Source organism: Lutzomyia longipalpis, chromosome 1, assembly GCF_024334085.1.
Source record: "Lutzomyia longipalpis isolate SR_M1_2022 chromosome 1, ASM2433408v1".
Classification (NCBI taxonomy): Eukaryota; Metazoa; Arthropoda; class Insecta; order Diptera; family Psychodidae; genus Lutzomyia; species Lutzomyia longipalpis.
In genome coordinates this window covers 27,858,349-27,878,960 of record NC_074707.1, presented here as the reverse complement: position 1 = coordinate 27,878,960, position 20,612 = coordinate 27,858,349, and the positions used below count along the sequence as shown (strand labels likewise).

The 20,612-nt window shown below is 34.8% G+C and overlaps 3 protein-coding genes across 4 annotated transcripts in view; 1 reads left to right on the top strand and 2 right to left on the bottom strand.

Moving 5' to 3' along the window:
• The window catches only part of LOC129797437 (uncharacterized), a 165,271-nt gene that overhangs the window by 106,513 nt on the left and 38,146 nt on the right, over positions 1–20,612 (top strand). Inside the window, exon 6 of one of the 2 annotated variants that reach the window (XM_055839991.1) lies at positions 13,660–13,770. In XM_055839991.1, coding sequence (XP_055695966.1) covers positions 13,660–13,770 — 111 coding nt within the window. Of the gene's footprint in view, positions 1–13,659; positions 13,771–17,378; positions 17,514–20,612 lie in introns of those variants that run through there. The other variant, XM_055839992.1, reaches the window with a different exon arrangement.
• LOC129797780 (pheromone-binding protein-related protein 6-like) lies at positions 15,097–17,338 on the bottom strand. The gene is made up of 4 exons (XM_055840623.1): positions 17,209–17,338; positions 16,840–16,915; positions 15,332–15,588; positions 15,097–15,254 (listed from the first exon to the last, which is right to left on the bottom strand). The coding sequence occupies exons 1-4, from the start codon at positions 17,287–17,289 to the stop codon at positions 15,237–15,239; spliced, it is 432 nt and encodes a 143-aa protein (XP_055696598.1). The 5' UTR covers positions 17,290–17,338; the 3' UTR covers positions 15,097–15,236.
• Positions 17,918–19,672, bottom strand: LOC129797778 (general odorant-binding protein 83a-like). The gene is made up of 5 exons (XM_055840619.1): positions 19,418–19,672; positions 19,270–19,345; positions 18,383–18,615; positions 18,291–18,314; positions 17,918–18,183 (listed from the first exon to the last, which is right to left on the bottom strand). Exons 1-5 carry the CDS (start codon positions 19,505–19,507, stop codon positions 18,166–18,168), a joined length of 441 nt encoding a protein of 146 aa, XP_055696594.1. The 5' UTR covers positions 19,508–19,672; the 3' UTR covers positions 17,918–18,165.

The following is a 20,612-nucleotide window of genomic DNA, read 5'->3' as shown; positions in this document are numbered from 1 at the left end:
ATATATATAAAAAAAAGCTTTTGTATTAGCCCAGACAAAATTAATTTTATGTTAAGAGTTCACCAGAATTACTCTTTTTTTAAACACTAATGGCTACTTAAGTATATAGAGAAAGTTTATGATATGATGTGTAACATATAGATATATAATATGGTATGGGAATACATAGTGAGAATTTGTGGAATGGCAAAGAAGGGATTTGGGTTGCATAGCAGATTTCCTGTGGATCCCTCAAAGCACCGTGTGGGTCTTCTATTGATATTCCCTCGTCCTCAATTACAATTCAAATGGAGTGAGAGGAAGTAGTTCAATTTGATGGTTGATCTTCGACAATTGGGCAAAAGGGACTGTGCCACTTGAAAAGGGGTTTTAGCATGGGGCTAAAAGGAGGGCAGAAAGTATTTCAAGTGCTTCAGGCAAAGTCTCCACACTTGTGATACACAAAATCACTCTCATGGCAACTAATTCGCATTCAATATGATTTGCCATGGAGAGGGTCACAAGGCAACAATGTTACCATTGAATTTAATAGTTGACGGAAGAGAAAATTTCCCATGAAAGTCCTCGTTTCCACCTTAAAGTTCACCCTTCTTGAAATAGCATCACACACTTTATTGTCACATTAATCCAATATTACGACTAAAAGCTCTCGACTTTTCTCTCCCATATTCCCATACCAAAAAGCTCCTCTCCTTTCTCACTGCCAAACCCCTGCCTGTAAGAGTAATGACTTCACACACACACGCCAAATCCAATTCATTTTGTAAATGTAAAGTCTTTTGCTGAAAACTTTTTTTTTATTGCGAAAAAGTGGGGAAAATTTCAATCATTGTAATTTTTTATATATTTTTGTAAAATATTTTGTACAATTTGTTCAGTAATTAAATTGTGGGCAAATAAAAAAGTGATATTTTTCCATTACAATAATTAATAAAATGAAAATGGAAATATTTGGCCTTTGGAAATTATGTACCTGCTATTTAATAATTTTTAAATTCATTAATTGACATCATTTACTACATTTTTAGTAATTTATTAAATTTGGAATTATTTTTTAAAAATTCCTACTTTAGATTGAAAATTTTTCGATTCCTCATGATTTTTGTCTCAAAAAAACAGTCGTTGTGGATTTTATCATGCATTTATCCTTCCATTTATCTTTATCATCCACACTGTATGAATAAAATTTGAGCTGTGTGTTATCTGGTATACATAACAAATTTCCTAAATACATTTAAGCAGTGTTCCAACACCCCCATCTAAGTAAAGGTCTAAAAATAAAAAGAAGAAATGTGGGTTAGGCAATAAAATTAGAATTTCAAACAAATTGCAATAATCTCCTGAACATGGGAGGAAAAACGTGAGTTTCACTATGACCTCAATAAATCTAATAAAAAGAGAAACATTTTCCACATCGCTTATCTCTCTTAGGGAAGAATGAGAGATATTCCACACATAACACACACACACACACTGACGCACCACATTTTTTAGGATGTTGAAGGCAAAATCTCAAAACACATGTCACAAAGGGAGCACCTCTAAATGGAATCAGGAGATCTGATAAAATCGAAAGGTTAAGTCAATCTGTAAATTCTCCCCATGCGACACAATATTTAGATGTGAATTCTCTTGTGCCGCAGAAAGGATCCCCCGTCTCCTTGTCTATTGTCACCCAATCCCATTTGCCTTCAACGCTCCTGGATTTTTTTCTGCCCGCCCTTGTGTAGGATATCGCATTCCTGTGTGGGGGTTGGGAAGTTGATGAAGGTCAATTCGCTTTTCTATGACATGAGAAAAATATTTTTTCCTTCTGGTGCTGAAGGGGAGAATATTTTTCTTCAAAAGGGGGAATTTGAAAAAAGCAACATTTCTCATATGTATTCTATGTGTAGCAGTGAGGACGCAATTTAAAGTTTAAATCTGCGATTTAAATCTTTGGCGGAAAGGAAAGGAAACTTATTGTCCACCGGAGAATATTTTGAAAGTTTCCATCCTGCAATTTAGAAGAAAAGTTTTAGGTATTTGTTGGCGATTTGTTAAAAAATAGAATCTCAGAAATTAAAATTAGTATAAAATAACTTTCTGCACTAATTGATTCTAGAAATCTTGTTTTATGAGGCTCATAGAAAAGCTTTTCTGTTTAAGATCTTTTTTTCTATTCTGATTTACTTTTAAAAATTTTCAGAAAAAAAAGAAATTTTTATAAATAAATTATATTTAAAAAAAATTTCACGAGAATTAATAAAAACAAGTCACAAAACAAGAAATATTTGGTTGTCTACATCCTTCTTTTAAATTACTCTTGGAAATATTTATGAAATTTCTCTGCTGAAGTGGGTCGATGAAAGCAGGATGAATACATATAGTGAATACACACAGATGGCAAATCCTCGAGCATCTTTGAGGGTCACATTATGTCATACACGAAGATAGCATGTCGCAAAGCTAATGCCTCATACAAATTTCCTCCCCAAAGTCATTGAGTTTGGAGAGGCAAAGCAAAAAAAAAAGAGGACTGTCAAAGTGCATTAGTGAAGCCATGAGGAAAATTCCAGGGGCTGTCTTTTCGTGAATTCTCTGAGATCTGTCTGGGAGTTATTCGCATGAGTATCGTCTAAATTAAAAATGTGCTAACATGATGAACTTTGAGTTCTCTTCGTGATTAAAGCGTTTAGCCATGTCACTTGTAATCTCACCCATTTTCTCCTCATGTTTCACCACAAAACGAAATGAAAACTCCGAACCATATATCCAAGAGGGAATATTTATGTAAATGTTGAGAAATATGTAAGCTCAATGTTTATCAGGTGTAAAGCGCGTAAAAAGGTCTTGAAAGTTTGGCAAGGGCATTGGCATTTTTTCCACATATATTAGGCTACTGAAATGCTTTCTAATGTATGAAGTAAAACCATTTATCTTTATTTAGGGTTTCCACCTCTAACGTTTTACAAAAGCATTTGCGTTCATTCTCAGTATATATACTCTAGCAATGCATACGGGGGGAAAGCTCGTGTGTCCACGTAACCTCCATACCACAGCCAAGTCACATAGACTGACCACCCTCATTGTTTTGCAACCGGGAAGCTCAAACAACCACCGACCTCATTCACCCCTTTACCCCATTACTCCTTTGTACTATGCAATATATGTGTAGAAGCAAGCATGCTCTACCACCCACACACACACATTGAGCTTAATTTTGATTTATTAACCTGTTCGCAGATTAATTCCACTCAAATTTATTCAATATCCAACCACGGTGCTCTAACGCGAATGAGAGCACGGATAAAATAGCTGGAAAAGTCAGGGGAAAAGCTCATTCGTTAAGTCCTATAGGTCACAGCTATTTGCGTGCATGCGAAAAATTGCGAGGCTTTGCTCGTTGCTCGGCTCATCGACATGGGAATTTTTCAAACCTAATTGCACTACTATATAGTCTGCATTCAGAGACAATTATTCAATGGAGCCATCAAATATTTTATGGGAATTTTATCGAATATTTTGAAGTATTAAGCAAACATCTGAAGTCAACGCTTAAAGGTTGTCTGACATCAAGTTTCTATCGTAAATTCATATAGGTATGTGAAGTTATGTAGGTGTATTATGATGTATTATATGTATAATATAAATTCCTTTGAAATTCAATTTAACTGAAATTGAATCCTATTTTTGTTATCCTGTTTCAAAAGGCCCAATAAAATGCTAATGAGAGCAAATTGCTTTATAGCATCTTAGATTTAGAGTCTAATATGCTCTAATATGATAATACTAGTATAAGCAAATTTCTGCTTTAGACAATGTTTGGGATAAATTGAATTCTCACTTCTTTAAACATAAGATTCACTTGCACAAAGTGGCCAAATATAGTGATGCAATTAATTTTAATTAAAAAGTAGGTATGCTCATATGAAATTGCTCTTAGCTATTTTATCTAATTTTCTTCTCTACTTTCAATGTGTTTTCAACTATGTACGTACAATGGCAAAGAGTTCTGGTTAGATGAACACGAGACATTTAATGCTGGAATGAGAGAAATGTTTTTGAAAGGCAAAATAGGAGAGAGTCGTCCCAGACGCGTGGTCCAGTAAGGATGAATTTCAAAATTATCTCCCGAGCATGAAATGTGATATCATTGTGCTGTGGGTATGGAAGGGATAATTAAAGTATGGTCAAGAGGTGGGTTTAATGAGTGAGATATGCAAAATACTTGTTGGAGTGGGTGACTGCCAACCTTATCCGTACTACCACAACGTATATACTTTGTATTTACTATTAGGATAAGTATATCAAAGAAACTTTAATATGTGAGCAATGAGAACCTTTGTAACGTACAGAGAAGTACAAGTTGACGGAGCTTCTCATTTCACATTTTCCACATCTCAACCGTACGATCTTTCAACTCGCTTATTTATTCAACCCCACTAACTCCATTCTCCTTTTTATACACATTTTTTCCCTTTTTCCGCACATATCCTCCATAGCCGTAGAAACGGATTATTAAAGTATGCAAACTTGCCCCACTTTTCTTCTTGTTGGAAAGCATAATTATATCACTTTTCTATTAATTACAACCGTTTTGCAATTTTTTTTTAACTTTCTCTGATAAAAGGAAAATTAGGACTCACACTCTCTGAAACATTTGCCACCGCATGTTTCTGGAACTTTTAATTGCTCACTAAATTTCTTTTAAATGAAATTCTCAGCTTCGAAAGCTGCAAAAACTTTTTGGGAATTCGTTTTCAATGCGTACATAATATTATTTTAATGTATTCAAGGCTTTCTAATACAAGAAAAGTTACATTCTAATAAAAAATCATTAAGGGAAAGCTATGAGAAAAGGAACTTTTAAATACAAGTTTATGCGATATAAAAGAAAAACTTTCAAAGCTTTTCTTTAGTGACCTGTAATTGCAAAGCACTTTTACTTGGTATTTGTTACATAACAGGTGGGTGTGAGTGTATAAAAGTCTGAGACTTTATTACCAATTATAATTTACTGTATTTTTTGAGGATTTATTATTATTAAAATAACATAACTTTTACCGAGAAAACTTAAAACTCCTAAAATAAATCACGTGCTGACCCTATTAATATAACTGAATTATGCATATTATGTAAACGTTCAATGGAAGCCTTTTATGCTGCCCGGATAGGAATCCCTAACTTCTATTTTTTAATTAATATTTAATTTTACCGTAATAGTTTATTTTTTGGAGGAAATAAAGGAAGCAATGGAGCGTTCCAACATTAGCTCTAATCGATTTTTTAGCAATTTGCGACAAAAAAGGAAGCTCGGTGAGGAAAAGACTGGAAAGGGGTGGAAAAATTTATTTTGAGAAACGATTTAAGGGATCAATAATTTGATAAATATATAACACGAGAATATGTGACGTATTGGTAAATAGTTGCTTGCGATTTTTACCCCTTGTCGCCCATAAACATTAATCTTATTCTGGGTGAATTATAATAAATCACCCACCAATCTTTTGACATTATACAGTGCCGTCGTGCTGTTTTGCCGTCCTCTTTTCTCGGTCTCTAGGTTGCAAAATAAACCCCGTCAGGCCACAAAAAGTCTATATCAAAAAAATTTTTTTTTTCTGTACAAGGAAAAATCGTTCACTTTGAGCCCTATTCCGGGGAGTTTTATTTTGTGCAAATGTTTAGCAATTTGTCTCAGCATGAATGCATGTGTAGAGAGAATTACCGAGCGAATGATCTCAAATTTTCGAAGACTTAGCATGGGGTGGGGTCACAATAGGGGTGACATTCAAATGCGATGACTAATTGCGTATTTGTGCGTAATGCCGCGAGTATCTGAATGATAGTAAATTAATAATGAATATGCAATATAGCTGCTGGGTGAGAGTGAAAAGCTGTGGTCAAAGTGGCTATTTTCGCATGTCCAGCGTGAGAGTCACAAACACAACTTTCAGCTCCACACCACCTATGTATGCATATGTATTATACATAGGGAGGGAATAGCGGATATCATTAACGATATACTGCATCGCTATTTAATCGCTATGTACCTAGTAAATGTTTAACGCACTATGACTCGCACATCCCCACGAATAACGTGTCCCCAAACCCCCATATACCCCACAACAAGGCGGGCATATGTTTCAAACTGTTAATGATATTACCAGTAATGTGGTGCCCGTAGGTAGAATGAGTCGTGGGTTGATATTTAGAATTCACGATCCATTAACTCCACTCGACATTTATGACTATTCAAAATACCCAAATTGTTACAAATTTATTTCTGGTCTATTTATTTATGGATGTTTAATAGTGGAGCCACACAAGAGGTAGAACTTCACAATATGGACCATTGTCCCATTGGAGAAAATTATTACATATTATGGAAAATTATGGGGAAAGTACGGAAGCTTTTTAATACATAGACGACATAATATAACAACTGGGGAACTATTTGGCAAATTCACTTTGAGAAAATGCTGACTATTTTCAATTGATAGAACTTCGGCAGCACCATAAAGTTTTAATTTACATTCCAAAAATGCTATGCGAGAGAAATTTTCAATAAGCTCAAACAAAAAGGAATGTTTTGTGAAACTTTTCTCAACATTCAAATCATTTCGTCTATTAATTTGAAAATAACGAATTTTTCTCAAAATTCACTCATAAAAAACCAGAGATGAGTTATGCCCTACTTTATCAATCGGCTGCGTGATATTATGGTGGTAAATAGATGTAATAGATAAACCAATTAGCGATATTGTTTTCCCACTTAGACACCAAATGTACATTCTGTATGTTTAATCAGAAAAATTGAACCAGGCGCCTCCATCAGAGCGGAAATTACACTCGTTCGAATAAACATTTTCACATTCAGAACATCAATAAATGGTTCATTTTCAACATAGAGCACCTTCCACGATTTCCCCGCTTTACTCCGCATTTCACTTACAAGCTTTTGCATTGCTCTTTGCACAACACTCGATGGGTACAGTTGACGAAGTTTCACGAATGTGGGTGGATTTGAAAGGTACAAACATGCCCCAGATAGTAAGGGATAAGGGTCTCTCTCCGGAAAATATATAACACGGTATTTATAAAACGTATTGTCCGAAAATATTCACAGTTCGTTGAATTTCCTATGAACTGTAATGGTCTCATTGAGATCACAGAATCTCACTTTGGTTGCTGCTTCGCTGCTCTTTCACCGTGTGAGCATATCAACCCCAGATTTTCGGAATCATACACAAAATTCACCCATCCAATTTGCATGGGAATCTTCCATATGTAGCACCATAAGTGTACACAGTTATGCTTTGTCATTCTGAGATTTTCCACTTATCCATTTTCTATGTGTAGACATTTTCCCATACATGTATGTGTGTATCTTTTTTTTTCATTCCACAAATTGAAAGAATATGATTTATGCAAATTTATTTGCCTAATTTTTGTTCTCTTTGATTACTCCAGTAAAGGTAATTTTATCTTTAAGATATTCAATTACAATACAATATTACCTTGATCTTTGTTGATTCAATTGACGACTCTTTACAGATAGAACCGAATGGGCAGAAAAGGGCAAATTTGGGCGAAAATTGTTGATAAGAGTAGAGAAAAAGTCATGTATGTAGGTTGTTCTAATTTTACTTGAAGCACACAAGGCGAGCACCAAAATTATCTAAAGTAGACTCATGAGAATGTTGTGGGAATGATGATTATATCCTTATGGCACGATACTTACATATATCATTGAAACTTGCTCACTTTTTCCTCAAGACTGGCGAAGAAGTTTCAACATGATTCCATGGAGAAATAAAAGATATAACAAACTTGTATTTTATAGCTCCAACTTGAAGAGATTTGAGAGCTATTATAATTTAAATTGTCAAAATCCTTATAAATCGATTCATAAAATTCATTAAAATTCAAAATTTCTGCGCGTATTTTTTAAAGATATTTGAAGTTTACCACAATCTTTCATTAAAAATTAAATTCAGTTTGAAATAAAAATCTCTACTCTTCTAATACATACACAATTTCTTCTTTTTCGATACGCTTTTTATATTTAAAAAGTAGTATTTAATGAAAATAAATTATTGAATAAAAAGTTTGAATCAGTAAATTAAGACAATAATGTCTAATTTCCTATTTAGTCTCTTTCATTCCCTTAAAACATTATAATAAAATTAGTGGACAAAAGGGCACTGCTGAAAAATCATTCTAAACTTTCCGATGAGATTTTCAAATTCTCAAACAAAAAAGTTCGTTAGTAATTAAGTATACAATTAAATCCCTAAAACAGAGTAATATAAAAGGGAGAAAATGAAGCAATTTTAAAACAAGAACTAACTCAGCTAAAAAATGAGAAATAATTACATAACACAACGCACGCATTCATTGTTTTTAAGACATAAGAAATGTATGAATCGTATATGAATAATAATAAGCTGAAAACTTTTTGCAATAACAAAGAAACTTTTAAAACATCCTGAAATGCTCAGATTAATCTGTGGATAAATCGCATGAAGTTTAATCTTTTGTGATAAAAAGCTGTAAATGAATGGATTTAGAAGACGATGCAATATGCAGGAAATAAAAAGAAAAGATAAAATGTTAGAAAAGCTGAAAAAGCTCAAATGTTTGTTCGCATTTTTCTGGATTGTTCGCTATACCTATATGTCTTTTCCCATAGATATATTTTCATGCATTCCTTATACATACATATGTATGTATAGTCCTATATTGAAGGGCCACGTTTTTCGCTGACTTGAATATCTTGAGCATGAATTGACGAATTATGTAAATGTGCCTTAAGAAAATTTTATTCTTTCTCTGCACCATTCTGCTTAACTTTTGGTACATTACATATCAAACTAGTGAGAAGGACAAAAAAAGCACAAGAGTGGAAAAAAGTTTTTCCTCACGGCAGCAAAAAAAAAACTCCAAAGCCGTTCATTGTTAGAGTACCGAAAAAATCTCAATGAGTCCCAGAGTGAAGCAATTGCTCAAAATTTCTTAATCTGAATCCTTGAGACTTTTTCCTTGTAAAAGTTTCAAGCGCAAAGGGTATTTGTAAGGACGGAATAAAACAAAATTACCGGCTATTTTTATGAATAGACCACAAAAGAATTATACATTTTTTTATATTATTCAGAAAATGAAAATATAACCAAGAAAACTGGAAAATGAGAGCGCAACTGAATGTGAGAGAAAATTATTTTTTTTAATCCACGACTTTTTGGTTAAAAAAGCTTTTTTCTTTTAATCCTTTTAGCTGTGATTCTTTCGAAGAAAAGAATAGCACAGCTTCTGTGTCCACTCTAAAACTCAAGGTCGTCGGATCGGGCTCAAACTTGGTATGAGCACGAATTAGGGTCCCCACATTCCAAAAAACGTATGCGCCGAAAAACTTTTCCGGCCTTCCGGCCGTCCGTCCGTCCGGCCGTCGGTCCGTCCGGCCGTAGTTTGGAGCTCAATTACAAGAGAACGGTAATAGATAGAGACTTGCGGTCACCGGCAAAGTACAATTATCGACTGGAAGTCGTCCAACTATGATATCAAATTCGACCCCCCACCCCTGCATCCGCCATTTTGAATTTTTTTCAATTTTGTTTTCGCTATATTTCAGCCTCTATTATAGCTAGAGGTCTGAAATTTTAATATGTTATAGGGGCCCTTAAGACCTTTTCAACGATACCCCATTTTCAAAAATCGGACAAGCGGTTTAGCAAATAAAGACTTTTATCGAAAGTTGGCCATAACTCCTAAACCGGTTGACCGATTTTAACCAAACCGGTTTTGAATGAAAGATCTCAAAAAGGTCTACAATTATCTATACATAGGAAGTTTCAAAAGTTACCGCTAGAGGGCCTACAATCAAAAACCAAAGTTTCGATGAGTTTTCGACCAGTTTTCGATTAATATCTCAAAAACTGGACGATAGATTTCGATTAAATTTTAGTATGTTTTAATAAATTATGTTTTAATAAAAAAAAAATAAAAAAAATTTATGTCGCGGTTTCAGAGATATAGACCAAAACAGGTTTCCATATGTACCGATTGTTGTAATATTGCCTTATATCGACTTAACGGTACTTGATAGTGGCTTTTCGATTGAAGTTTCATTAGGTATAGTGGGTATGACCTATCAGATTTTACTAATTTCAAAATTCAAAATGGCCGCCTTCTGCCTTTTTGCTACATCAACAATTACTTTCATCTGTTCACATATATTTTAAACAAACTAATTGGCGCCCCGCGAAGCGGGGCGCCTTTTTTATACATAAAAAATATAAAAATGTAAAAATATATAAACCTATAAATATACATATATAAGTACAATGATGGTCCAGCAGAGTAAAGGGAATGTACTGGTAAGTTTCACTTACGGGCTGTGATTCTTCCTTCAGATGACAGTCAAAGTGTGGTGAAGTACAATGATGGTCCAGCAGAGTAAAGGGAATGTACTGGTAAGTTTCACTTACGGGCTGTGATTCTTCCTTCAGATGACAGTCCAAGTGTGGTGAAAATTGAGGTGGATAAATTTTTAGGAATGGCTTTCTCACGCATCGAATCACAGCCAACGCGTGTAAATTCTGGGGAAAGGCTTACTCATGCGCGTTGGCTGTGATTCGATGCGTGAGAAAGCCATTCCTAAAAATTTATCCACCTCAATTTTCACCACACTTGGACTGTCATCTGAAGGAAGAATCACAGCCCGTAAGTGAAACTTACCAGTACATTCCCTTTACTCTGCTGGACCATCATTGTACTTCACCACACTTTGACTGTCATCTGAATTTTTTAATAGAGAGCATTTTGATACCTCTTATTTATCACGTATGTAGATTCATTGCTACATATAAAAGAAGAAATATGAATTTAGTCGTATTTGCGGTGAATTTTTCAATTCAAGCAGAAATCAATAAGAGAGATATTGAAATGGCTCGATGATGGTACCTCCACCCTGGTATCGTAATATTCTATTTTTCGCTTTTGGGTGATAGTATATTTTAGATTGCTCGTCGTCTCAAAGGGGTTGGAATTGCGAAATACTGAAAGAAAAATATAAATTCGTATGTGTGTCATCTCTAAATATTCACCCTTTATGGCATGATTCAATTTTATCGTATTACACACATATGAAGCGTTTATGGGTGCAATTTTGATGGGTGGGAACAGTTTCAGGGGGGCAAACAAATGCTAGGAGAGGAAGGGGTGAGTCTATAAATTCTATGATGCCGAGAACCCAAAAACACTCGAGGAACTTTTCCTCCTGTCGCAAGCTTTCCCACCCACTCTTGTCGGCACACAATTTCTCACCACGTCGCAACGACGAAAGCTCAAAGATGACATTCGTAACCAGCAGTGTGAGAGATATGATGACGATGTATATAGCGAGGGTGGGTTTAAAAGAAAAGCCCTTTTGCGAGGTGAAAGAGGTGAAGCAAGTTACATTGCAAGGAGGGTTTTTTTTTTGTAAAAAAAAAGAAGGGGTTCACAGAGCGTCAGAATTATAAAAAGCTCAATAAAGAATTGTGTAGGACTTGTATGGCGAGGGAGAAACTATAAAAAGTCTCCATTTCTCCTCGTGGAACAATTTATCCTTTCTTCGCTGTATTTGTTATGGTTTCCCTACCTCTCATTTTGTACAGTTGAGCGACAAACTTAACCGGAGGGAGACCAACTCGTATATAGAGAAAAAGTTCACCTCATGACCACCATAAACTCACCCTATATGCTCACTCTCACTTTGCCCAGCTTGATGTTGCGAAAAAGCTTCCGTAATGGCTGCATTACAACCATTTTGTCACTACATATACAAAGTCAATCATAACGCGTCCAGTTATAAGAGTTGGTGTCCCACAACGTGTAGAAGTTTGTTTATGCGTTGTAATGCGATTTGTGAGCAGAATTAGTAGGAAAAGTTGATTTTTTTGTGAAATTCAGTAATTTGATGGATAAAAATGGTCATATCTCTGGTTCTATAGGACCTACAGATATTTCTTGACTAGTTTTGGAAAGGTCTTGAAATAAGCTATAATCTGACATATGTTTCGATACATTTCAAGGTCACCACTAGAACACAAAATGGCGGATTTTTGTTTCACCAAAACAGTTTTTGGCATTTTTTATCCTGATGGAATGGTTCTAGAAGTTTCTGATGTTCTAGAAAGTTGTAGAGTTTTGCAAAACCTTTAATTTGATACTAAGATGAGAAAAATCGGTCAAGCCGTGCAGGAGATATGGCTCGTAGAACTTTTCAAATTCAAGAATTTTTCAAATGGCTATATCTTCTAAACGGCGTCATAGAATTTCTTCATTTTTGGACTGGTGAAAGATATTGAGTCAGGCTACAACATATCAAAATTTAAAAGATTTGCCTAATGGGGATTCGGAGATATTGCCCCTTTAAGTTAAGCAATTTTTGTTTTTGAATTTAGCGCCTCTTGCGGATGTTTTTGAAACTTGAAATGTTTTAGACAGTTGTAGGGCTTCGCAATACCTTTCATTTGATACCAAGATGGTCAAAATCGGTCAAGCCGTTCTCGAGATATTTTGAAAAAACACTTTTTGCTTTAGGCCGCCATATTTGCTAAACCGCTTGACCGATTTTCAAGTATGAGTTATCGATGAAAACGTCTCACTGAGCTCTACAACATACTAAAATTTCAGACCTCTATCTATAAGGGAAGTGGTTGACAGTAGTTCAAAATGGCGGATGGCGGCCATCTTGGATTTTGAAAATGCGAAAAAATGAAATTTTACACCCACATTTCTATAGAAAACTTCAAACCGGAAGTCTCTATCTGTTACCGTTCTCGAGCTATAAGGCAAAGTTTGGGCGACCGGCCGGCAGGCCGGCCGGCCGGATCAAAAATTTTCCACCACCATTTTTGGAATGTGGGATGTCTAAAACGTGCTCATACCAAGTTTGAGCCCGATCTGAGGTGGTCGGTTTTTCCGACGATTACAATACTTGGTGTTGGCCACGAAGTGGAACACCAACTAATATAAGTTGAAGGTGACCGAATGTTGGGGAAATGCAATAGATTCAATCCTCTTGCATGTGAATAAGGAAAAAAAATAACATTCTTTGCAAGATAGAAAAAGGAAGTGAATGCAAAAACAGGAAACTCATTTAAATATAAAACTTCACACAATGCATTTTGTTCATATAAAACATAATATAGGTATTGTGAAGAACATCAAAATTGAAGCACTAAATTGTTGTATTATTTGTGCTTCATTGTTAGAACACTTTTAGAATTTTTTAATGGAATTGTGGTTGTCCAGGATACAATTATAAACGGTTTTATTACATTGATTGTGTTATCATGTGAGTCTTAATCGTTATTAAGGAGAATTCCTAAAAACCCTCCTATACATCTTATTAGCTGTTATTCTTTTTTATAGGGTTTTAAATAACTTTTTAAGACTTTCTGGCACAATTCTGAACCCCAACTAGGCAAGTAACTAGGAAGTGATTTGAGAAATATGAGAAATAGTATCTCTTTTAGACCACAGTTTGAAAGTCAGAGTGTAATGCTTAAAAAAGGAAAAAAAAACATAACATATAGCCTCATAAAACAGATATGTCTACCCAATTCCCACCATGCATTGTCCACAACAGATGTTGACTTTTAACAAGATTTTTCTACTTGTATTTTCCAGTTCCACCGCATCAGATTCTTGTATACGATGCTTCCGGACGTGATGTGGCCGGTGCTGTTGGTCCATTGCTCGAGGGCGACAATCTCATTCTCACATGCGAAGTGCGAGGCGGTAAGTAAAAGCTCCCCTAAAAAGTGATCCCCTTTTTTTTCGTGGCACTAAAAAATAGTCGATTTCATTATTTCTTCTTGGTTATCACTTCACTTGGTGTGATGGAAAATTAATTTTATTACGTAAGCTCTTTTGCCTCTCTAAAGGGATTGAATTTTAGTGGGTTGGAAGAGAAGAATCCACCATGAAAATGAAATTAACAATTCGAGATTTTGGAGTTGAGTAATGGTAGGAAAATTGTATGAAAATGAGAGTAAAAGTCATTAGTTGGACTTCCTCTGAATTTTGGTATGAGGGTTTGCTTGGTATAAAGCTTGCGAAAGTATACATAAAGTCGTTGGGTGTGGAGAGTGCACCAAAAGTGAATTTATGTGCAACTTTTTGGCTCGTTTCGCAATTTTAAAACTTTTAATCAGATTTTGAAGTTTCATATTTACAAAATATCAACTTTAAATAGTTTAATGCTGTTTCTCTTTCTTGCGAATTAATATCCGTGAACCATCAACACTCAACTCATTTTCCGTCCTTCAACGGTGGTGTATGAACTTTTTGAGAAACCCTCGACCCACAGCCCAACCCCAATCCCCCTCCTCGGGGTTACACCCCCAGTACACCCACCAGAACTATCTTTACTTTGAGTTTTCATGTTTGTTTTCGTTTGTCGCCCCCCGAGATCCCATTTCACCAAACAAGATTTGCACAAACTCGTAAATCCACCGAAAAGTTTGGAGGCGGGTATGGGGTTGAATTGGATTTTGATGAAATCCCCCGAAGAAAGGTCACTTTTAGCACTGCGATAAATTAATGTAGTCTCTACTGGGTAAAGGGAAAGAGTAAATTATCTAATCATTAACTCCTTTTAGTGTATGTCGCTTTTTTACGACTTTCCCATTCCACTAAAAGACAATCATTTTTAGGCATTGCTATTAAGACGAAACATATAGAAACTTTTCCATCCAGCCAGAAGCTCGTAGGACTTTTTCCTACGGCCGACTTTTAGGCTTTTACTCATATTTCATGCCTCCTACTATATTGTGTCCTTAAATACCACAGTGTGGGTGGAAAAAGCAAAAAGGACGAATGCTTTTAGCCCATGGAGATGCGTAAAAAGTTTTTCATGATTAAAATTTTCCCAGGGATAAAATTAAATTTCAACAAGAGTTTCCTCCACCAGCATTCTTGACTTTCCCATACCACACCATTTGACTTTCATCATTACACGAAAAACTCCATGGAGGAGATGGATAATACTAATTGTGGTTGAAAGTTACTTTAAGGAAATCTTTAAGTTTGAAACTTAATTCAATATTATGACAGAGACAGGTATTTATTTGCTATTCTTTTATTTAATGAAACACTTTTTCATTATAAACTACAAAACTTTACAAGAAAGTCATCACTTTAAATATCTTACGGCGAAAGAATGTCCAATCCAGTCCAGGGTACAAAGTGTAGAAAGGTCACCATTATGCAAGGAAGTAGTGCTGCAAAGTGGCACAGAGGAGAGAAAGCTCTTGAAAATTGTCGAGTCTTCTAGAGCATATTGCGAGGATACACTTACCGATGGGTCATTAGTTTTCCAGCACTTGTGTAACCAATAGGCCTTCTCGCATAAATCGGCACCAACAGGGTCCAAGCACTTGTCCATTGTGACTTTGGCTCTCTCCTTCATGGACTCCGGAATACGATTGTAGAGCTTCTCGAAGTGAACATGGCCAGTGTCATCGACAACTTCAAATTCATGAAAGAGGCAATTCATGTAGCATTTCAAGGCAGCATCCTCAATGGCCTCTCCATCGCTGAATTCCTTAATATGCTCTTAAAATACATACACACACAACGAGCTTTTACGTTTGGAAAATAAAATTTACAGCTCGATACTTTTTAAAATATAAAACTTTGAATAATAACGGGTGTTATAGCTATAAAAAATAACTGCAAATTATTGCAAATTAACTCCCTCACATTAAATTTGGATAGTTTTTTTTATTTTATAAAGATTTTATAAGGAAAAATGCGCAATAACACGTGGGAAATGATAAATCTTTTACGATTTTAATAAATGAAACTTTTATGCTATAACGTAGTATAAGGCATATGGGTAATTCTGTTTTACGATGGGCTCTAATGAAAAGATATCTTCGTGATCTTTTTGCAAGGTCTGACAAGTTGCTAAAACTTTATTAGATCCTTGTTAGGCGACAATGTTTTCGTTAATGCCATGATTAAGCCATGTCTGTTACTAATATAAGCTAAAGTGTTTTTAAATATGTACCAAGTTTTGCGTAATTAGCAATTATTATTAAAAAAAAAATTACAGTTTATTTTGAAGAGATTGGTAAGTTAAATTCGAATCACTTGAATGATATCTAATTAACCAAATCTATAATTTATGAAGAAAAAATGAATATTTGGGAAATCTCCATGTAGATGAAGTATTTAACTTCAATTCGCTGTCTTTTATGTGCGACAAACTTGTCAAAAAAGAATTAAAAAGCTTCAAACGTGCTAAGACTTTGAGATTTAAATCCATCTGTATAGGAGCTTTAGATTCCATAACGAATTCATAAAATTTCAGTCAGTAAGTCTTTAGTCGATTGCTTCATGACGTTATCTCAACAATTTAAACGATATAATTTCCGAGAAAAATACCATGAATTATTATTACTGCATCAAAATTACTTAAAACCTCTTCCTGGAATTTTGACTCATAATCCTAAGATCTTTCTCAAAAGCTTAATTTCTGATGCTTTAAAATTTTCCCTTTTCCCATCTTCAACAGGGAAGATAAGTCAATTCTAAATAACGAGGAAAAAAGTTTCATTTTAAAAAACCTTCTGACCTTGGCATTTCCTTAAACAATTCTGGAGAAATGATTATAATTATGTACATACATATACAATGAAAATTAATTGTTTATGAAAAATTGTGAATTAAGGCTCAATATGCTGTCGATAGGTCTCGCTTGAATTTTTCAGAGCAACAGAGCATAAACTTGAACGTATTACAAGTTGGGCGTAGGGCTTTTTCCAGGGAAAAAAACCTGTAGGGCAGGGGGATGAAAAATACCTTCGAGAACACCAGTTTGGGGTACGCAGACATCGTGTGCGATTTTAATGGCTCGCAGAAGCTCCGGTGGTGGGTACTGAAATAGCGAGAAAGAAAAAATAAAGTATTTGCTTTTGCGAAACAATGAAAAAAAAAAAGAAAAGTCCTTTTCTCGGAAGAAATGATCGTAATATTTAAATAATACATAATTATGTGAATATGAAGATATTGAAGAATGTAAAATTCTTTAGATACCAGTTGTAAGGTTTTATTGAATTTTTAAATAAACTTCCGTTAAATAGACTCAAGAAGTTGGCATACAAACTCGAAATTTCTTGTGAACCCATACTTGATTTTAATTTATCTCACGCTCAATTTACTCCAACTCACCGTCTCATCTCGACGCAATTCAACACTTAGAACACTACAAACTAGAGCACTTAAGAATACTGCAAACCTTATCATCATCATCTTGAGATATTTACTGTTCACTTCACTATTTTCCACCACTCAGTGATCACGATCTCAGCACCATCATGACATTTTATACTTCAGCACATCCCGTCAGTATTGCAAGCAAACCCATCAATTGTACAGCCCAAACGGTGTGTTGTAAAATTTGTAGAAATGTTTTTTAATTGCTGCCGTAATGAACAATTTCCGAGTTTTTTTTTTAATTACCACCCTTCCCTCAGGTGAGCATAAAAGAATATTTTCCGTGTCATTCTGAAATGTGAAAATTTTTCACAAAACCCAACTCTTTCACCCGACAAAAGCGTCGCCCCCTCGTTTACAATTCAAACCCCATAACATGCTTCGTCGTTAATCGCTTTAGTGATTAATTTAATATCGTGAGAAGAGGAACAAGGTGATATTTCACAAAGCATGATGCTGCAAAATGCCTATGAAACTGTGAACCCCTTCTTAACCATACAAATGAGAAAATTTGCCGTCAATTTTCACTCCTCTACCCCTCTCCCAAATCGAACTTTAATCAATTAATCACACTTTCTCTTTAGCAGGAAATCATCGAGACTAAACCCTCTCAATGATTTCCAAGTTGAGTGAAAATGGGAAAGATGGGGGAGATAAATCAATATTCATCCCTCAATGCCATACTGATTTATTTTCTACTTTTCACAGTTTTAATCACAAAATTTTGCCTTTTTTTGACGTCTTCCTCTGCAAGACAGGGTTAGTCACAAAACTAGTGCATGTCATATTTTTTATTAAATATAATACTCCTAGAATCCTCTTGGCAAGATCCCAGGAATGTTGAAGAAATGTCCCCATGATTTTCATTTCTGCTATTATGTGCACATAATATATACATATATGTATGTATATCTAAATCAAGAAGTAATGCTGTGGGTTGGAAAAGAAGAAAGAAGAACAAAACACTCATTAATTTAGCATTTCATAAACAAGAAAAGAGAATAAGAGAAAAAAAGAGTCAATACAGCAAAACTCACTTTTGGGTCGGAAGTTTTCCAGCACTGTGAAAAAAAAAGAAATTTTTTAATTATTCCCTAAAGATTTTATGGGGCTGCAAATGAGATTTTACCTTGTTGAGCCAGAATGCCTTATCGCACAGAGTCTCGCCTTCGGGGTAGAGGCACCTCTTGCCCATGTGAAGGGCAATATCGTGCATTGATGCTGGAAGCTTATCATGAAGCTTCTCAAGATGGACTTCACCGTTGTCGTTGACAACCTCAGCCTCGTGGAAGACACAATTCATGTAACATTTCAATTTTTCATCTTCATGAATTTCTCCATCGCTGAATTCCTTGATTGCTTCTGAATGTACATAAACATGATTTTTTATTTAGGGAATTAACATTAAAATGTAAACGGAAAACATAAGAAGTGAGATGGAAAATAAAAATCAGAAAAAAATAAAATTTTTAAATGAGAGAAAAAATTATATTTTGCTCAAGCAAAACATATTGTAGCAATAAATACAGTCGGGGAAAAACGAAACTTAACTTTATAAAGCATTTATGTGTTTAATTTAAACTACATAATGTAGAATTTAATGTTATGTTCTTGTTTATAAAACATCATGAAAATACCAACTAGCTTTGTTTGGGAGTAAGGACCTCCATTTAATCTCTTGCACATTGATTTAAAGCACAATTTCATGAGTTTCGCATGGTGGTGGTGTGTCTTTTTCTGCGCTTTCACCATGACGGTGAAAGATAATAAAACTTTACGAGCCTTATCAGACTGCGTTTATTTTTCACTTATGAAATCTTAAATTCCACCCCAACTCATGCGAATTATTGTTGAAAAATAAAAACACAGAGAAAGACACGGAGCACTTAAAGATGTTTATATATGAATATTTAGGTTGTATGAGAAAATAATGCAAAATTGTTCTAATTTTATATTTTATAAAGCACTTTTTTGTGAGCGTACAATGCTAAAATTTAATTTCCTTCTTTTTCCTACCTTCTGTGACGCCCGTTTTCTCCACACAAATATCGTGAATTGGCCTCAAAGCTCTCAACAACTCCGGGGGTGGGTACTGTGAAAAACAAGAAAATCTTTATTCAATAAAATCTCCGAAACGACGTTATAAAAAATTCAATAAAGGTACATGCTCATCCCGTCGTGGAACGACTTTGTCTGACATTCCAAATTGAAATACAATCTGCACAATAATTGCAGTGATTAGAAGGAATTTCATCCTGAATCGATTGAAAAGGCACCTTCTATAGGAAATAATACGATGCAATAAAATACTACTCGGAATGATTATATTGATTTTTTGTTGTGTATCATCCCTTGGATCCTATCAAATACTGAGCTTGAAAAAGTATCGTGTTTGTCATTTATAAGTGCATATTTTAGGTGCAACAATGTGACTGATTAATTCTTGGATTAATTCAATTAATACATTGTTGCGTTTTATTCCATCCAATAATTATTTAATCAGAATTTTTAAAAGATTCATTAAACTTGACAATTCACGCGCATTAACTTGAATGGGCGTTGATAGTATTACGAGGCTATATAGAGGCACGTGGATTTTATTTATTATTTTAACCTTAGAGATTTAAGTTAAACTTTAAAAAATAGTCAATTTTGCTTTACAACAATTTGTTGGAGTTTAAGAAAGACTATAAAATATTTACTACAAAAAGGACTTTTTAAAGCTTTAGAAATCATTTAAATTAGGTATATATTCTATATTGAGGATACAGAAACTTTAAGAAGAATCAAGAAAAGAAACTCCTCTGAAACTTACTGTAAAAAGGTGAATATTGTTAATTATTTCTATGAGAGAATTTTAATGAGTTTTCTATGGCATTGTTTTCTCCTTTAGTTTTCTCTCCATCTATTATTCTGAGTTTGTTAACCCATAAACCTGTTGTTGGTGGTCTCTTGGGGAAAATTTAAGTGGAATTTTTGTGATTTTACGATTATAATTCGGGTTGGAAAATGTACATACATACATATATATAACATCAAGTGAATTACGAGAAATATTCCCAATGTTAAAGGAACTTGTGTTACTTTTCCCGGGGATGGATGCGAAAAGCCACAGCCCAGCATGAAAAGAAGTTGTGAGATTTGTTATTTTGCAGTGAAATTTATGACCCACAGTCCTATACATTACACACGCTCGCGATAAGGAACGGCAATAACCATTTTGTTACCTATAAGAATTATTATTACAACCTCCACGACCATCATTTCTTTCTCTCTGGGAAAAGAAGAAGTGCGGTGGAAGGCACACGAAAGGCCCTCAAATATACCGCATTTTCCCCATGCCAGACCCAGAGGGGCCA

What these genes read in the sequence shown, in the direction of transcription:
- LOC129797780 (XM_055840623.1), bottom strand. Translation starts at nt 17,289, where the DNA reads ATGATGATGATAAGGTTTGCAGTATTCTTAAGTGCTCTAGTTTGTAGT. An exon ending in AATTGCGTCGAGATGAGACG is followed by an intron (nt 16,916 to 17,208) that starts GTGAGTTGGAGT and finishes TCGCTATTTCAG; the next exon opens with TACCCACCACCGGAGCTTCT. An exon ending in CCAAACTGGTGTTCTCGAAG is followed by an intron (nt 15,589 to 16,839) that starts GTATTTTTCATC and finishes ATGTATTTTAAG; the next exon opens with AGCATATTAAGGAATTCAGC.
- LOC129797778 (XM_055840619.1), bottom strand. Translation starts at nt 19,507, where the DNA reads ATGAAATTCCTTCTAATCACTGCAATTATTGTGCAGATTGTATTTCAA. An exon ending in TTCCACGACGGGATGAGCAT is followed by an intron (nt 19,346 to 19,417) that starts GTACCTTTATTG and finishes TGTTTTTCACAG; the next exon opens with TACCCACCCCCGGAGTTGTT. An exon ending in AGGCATTCTGGCTCAACAAG is followed by an intron (nt 18,315 to 18,382) that starts GTAAAATCTCAT and finishes TTTTTTTCACAG; the next exon opens with TGCTGGAAAACTTCCGACCC.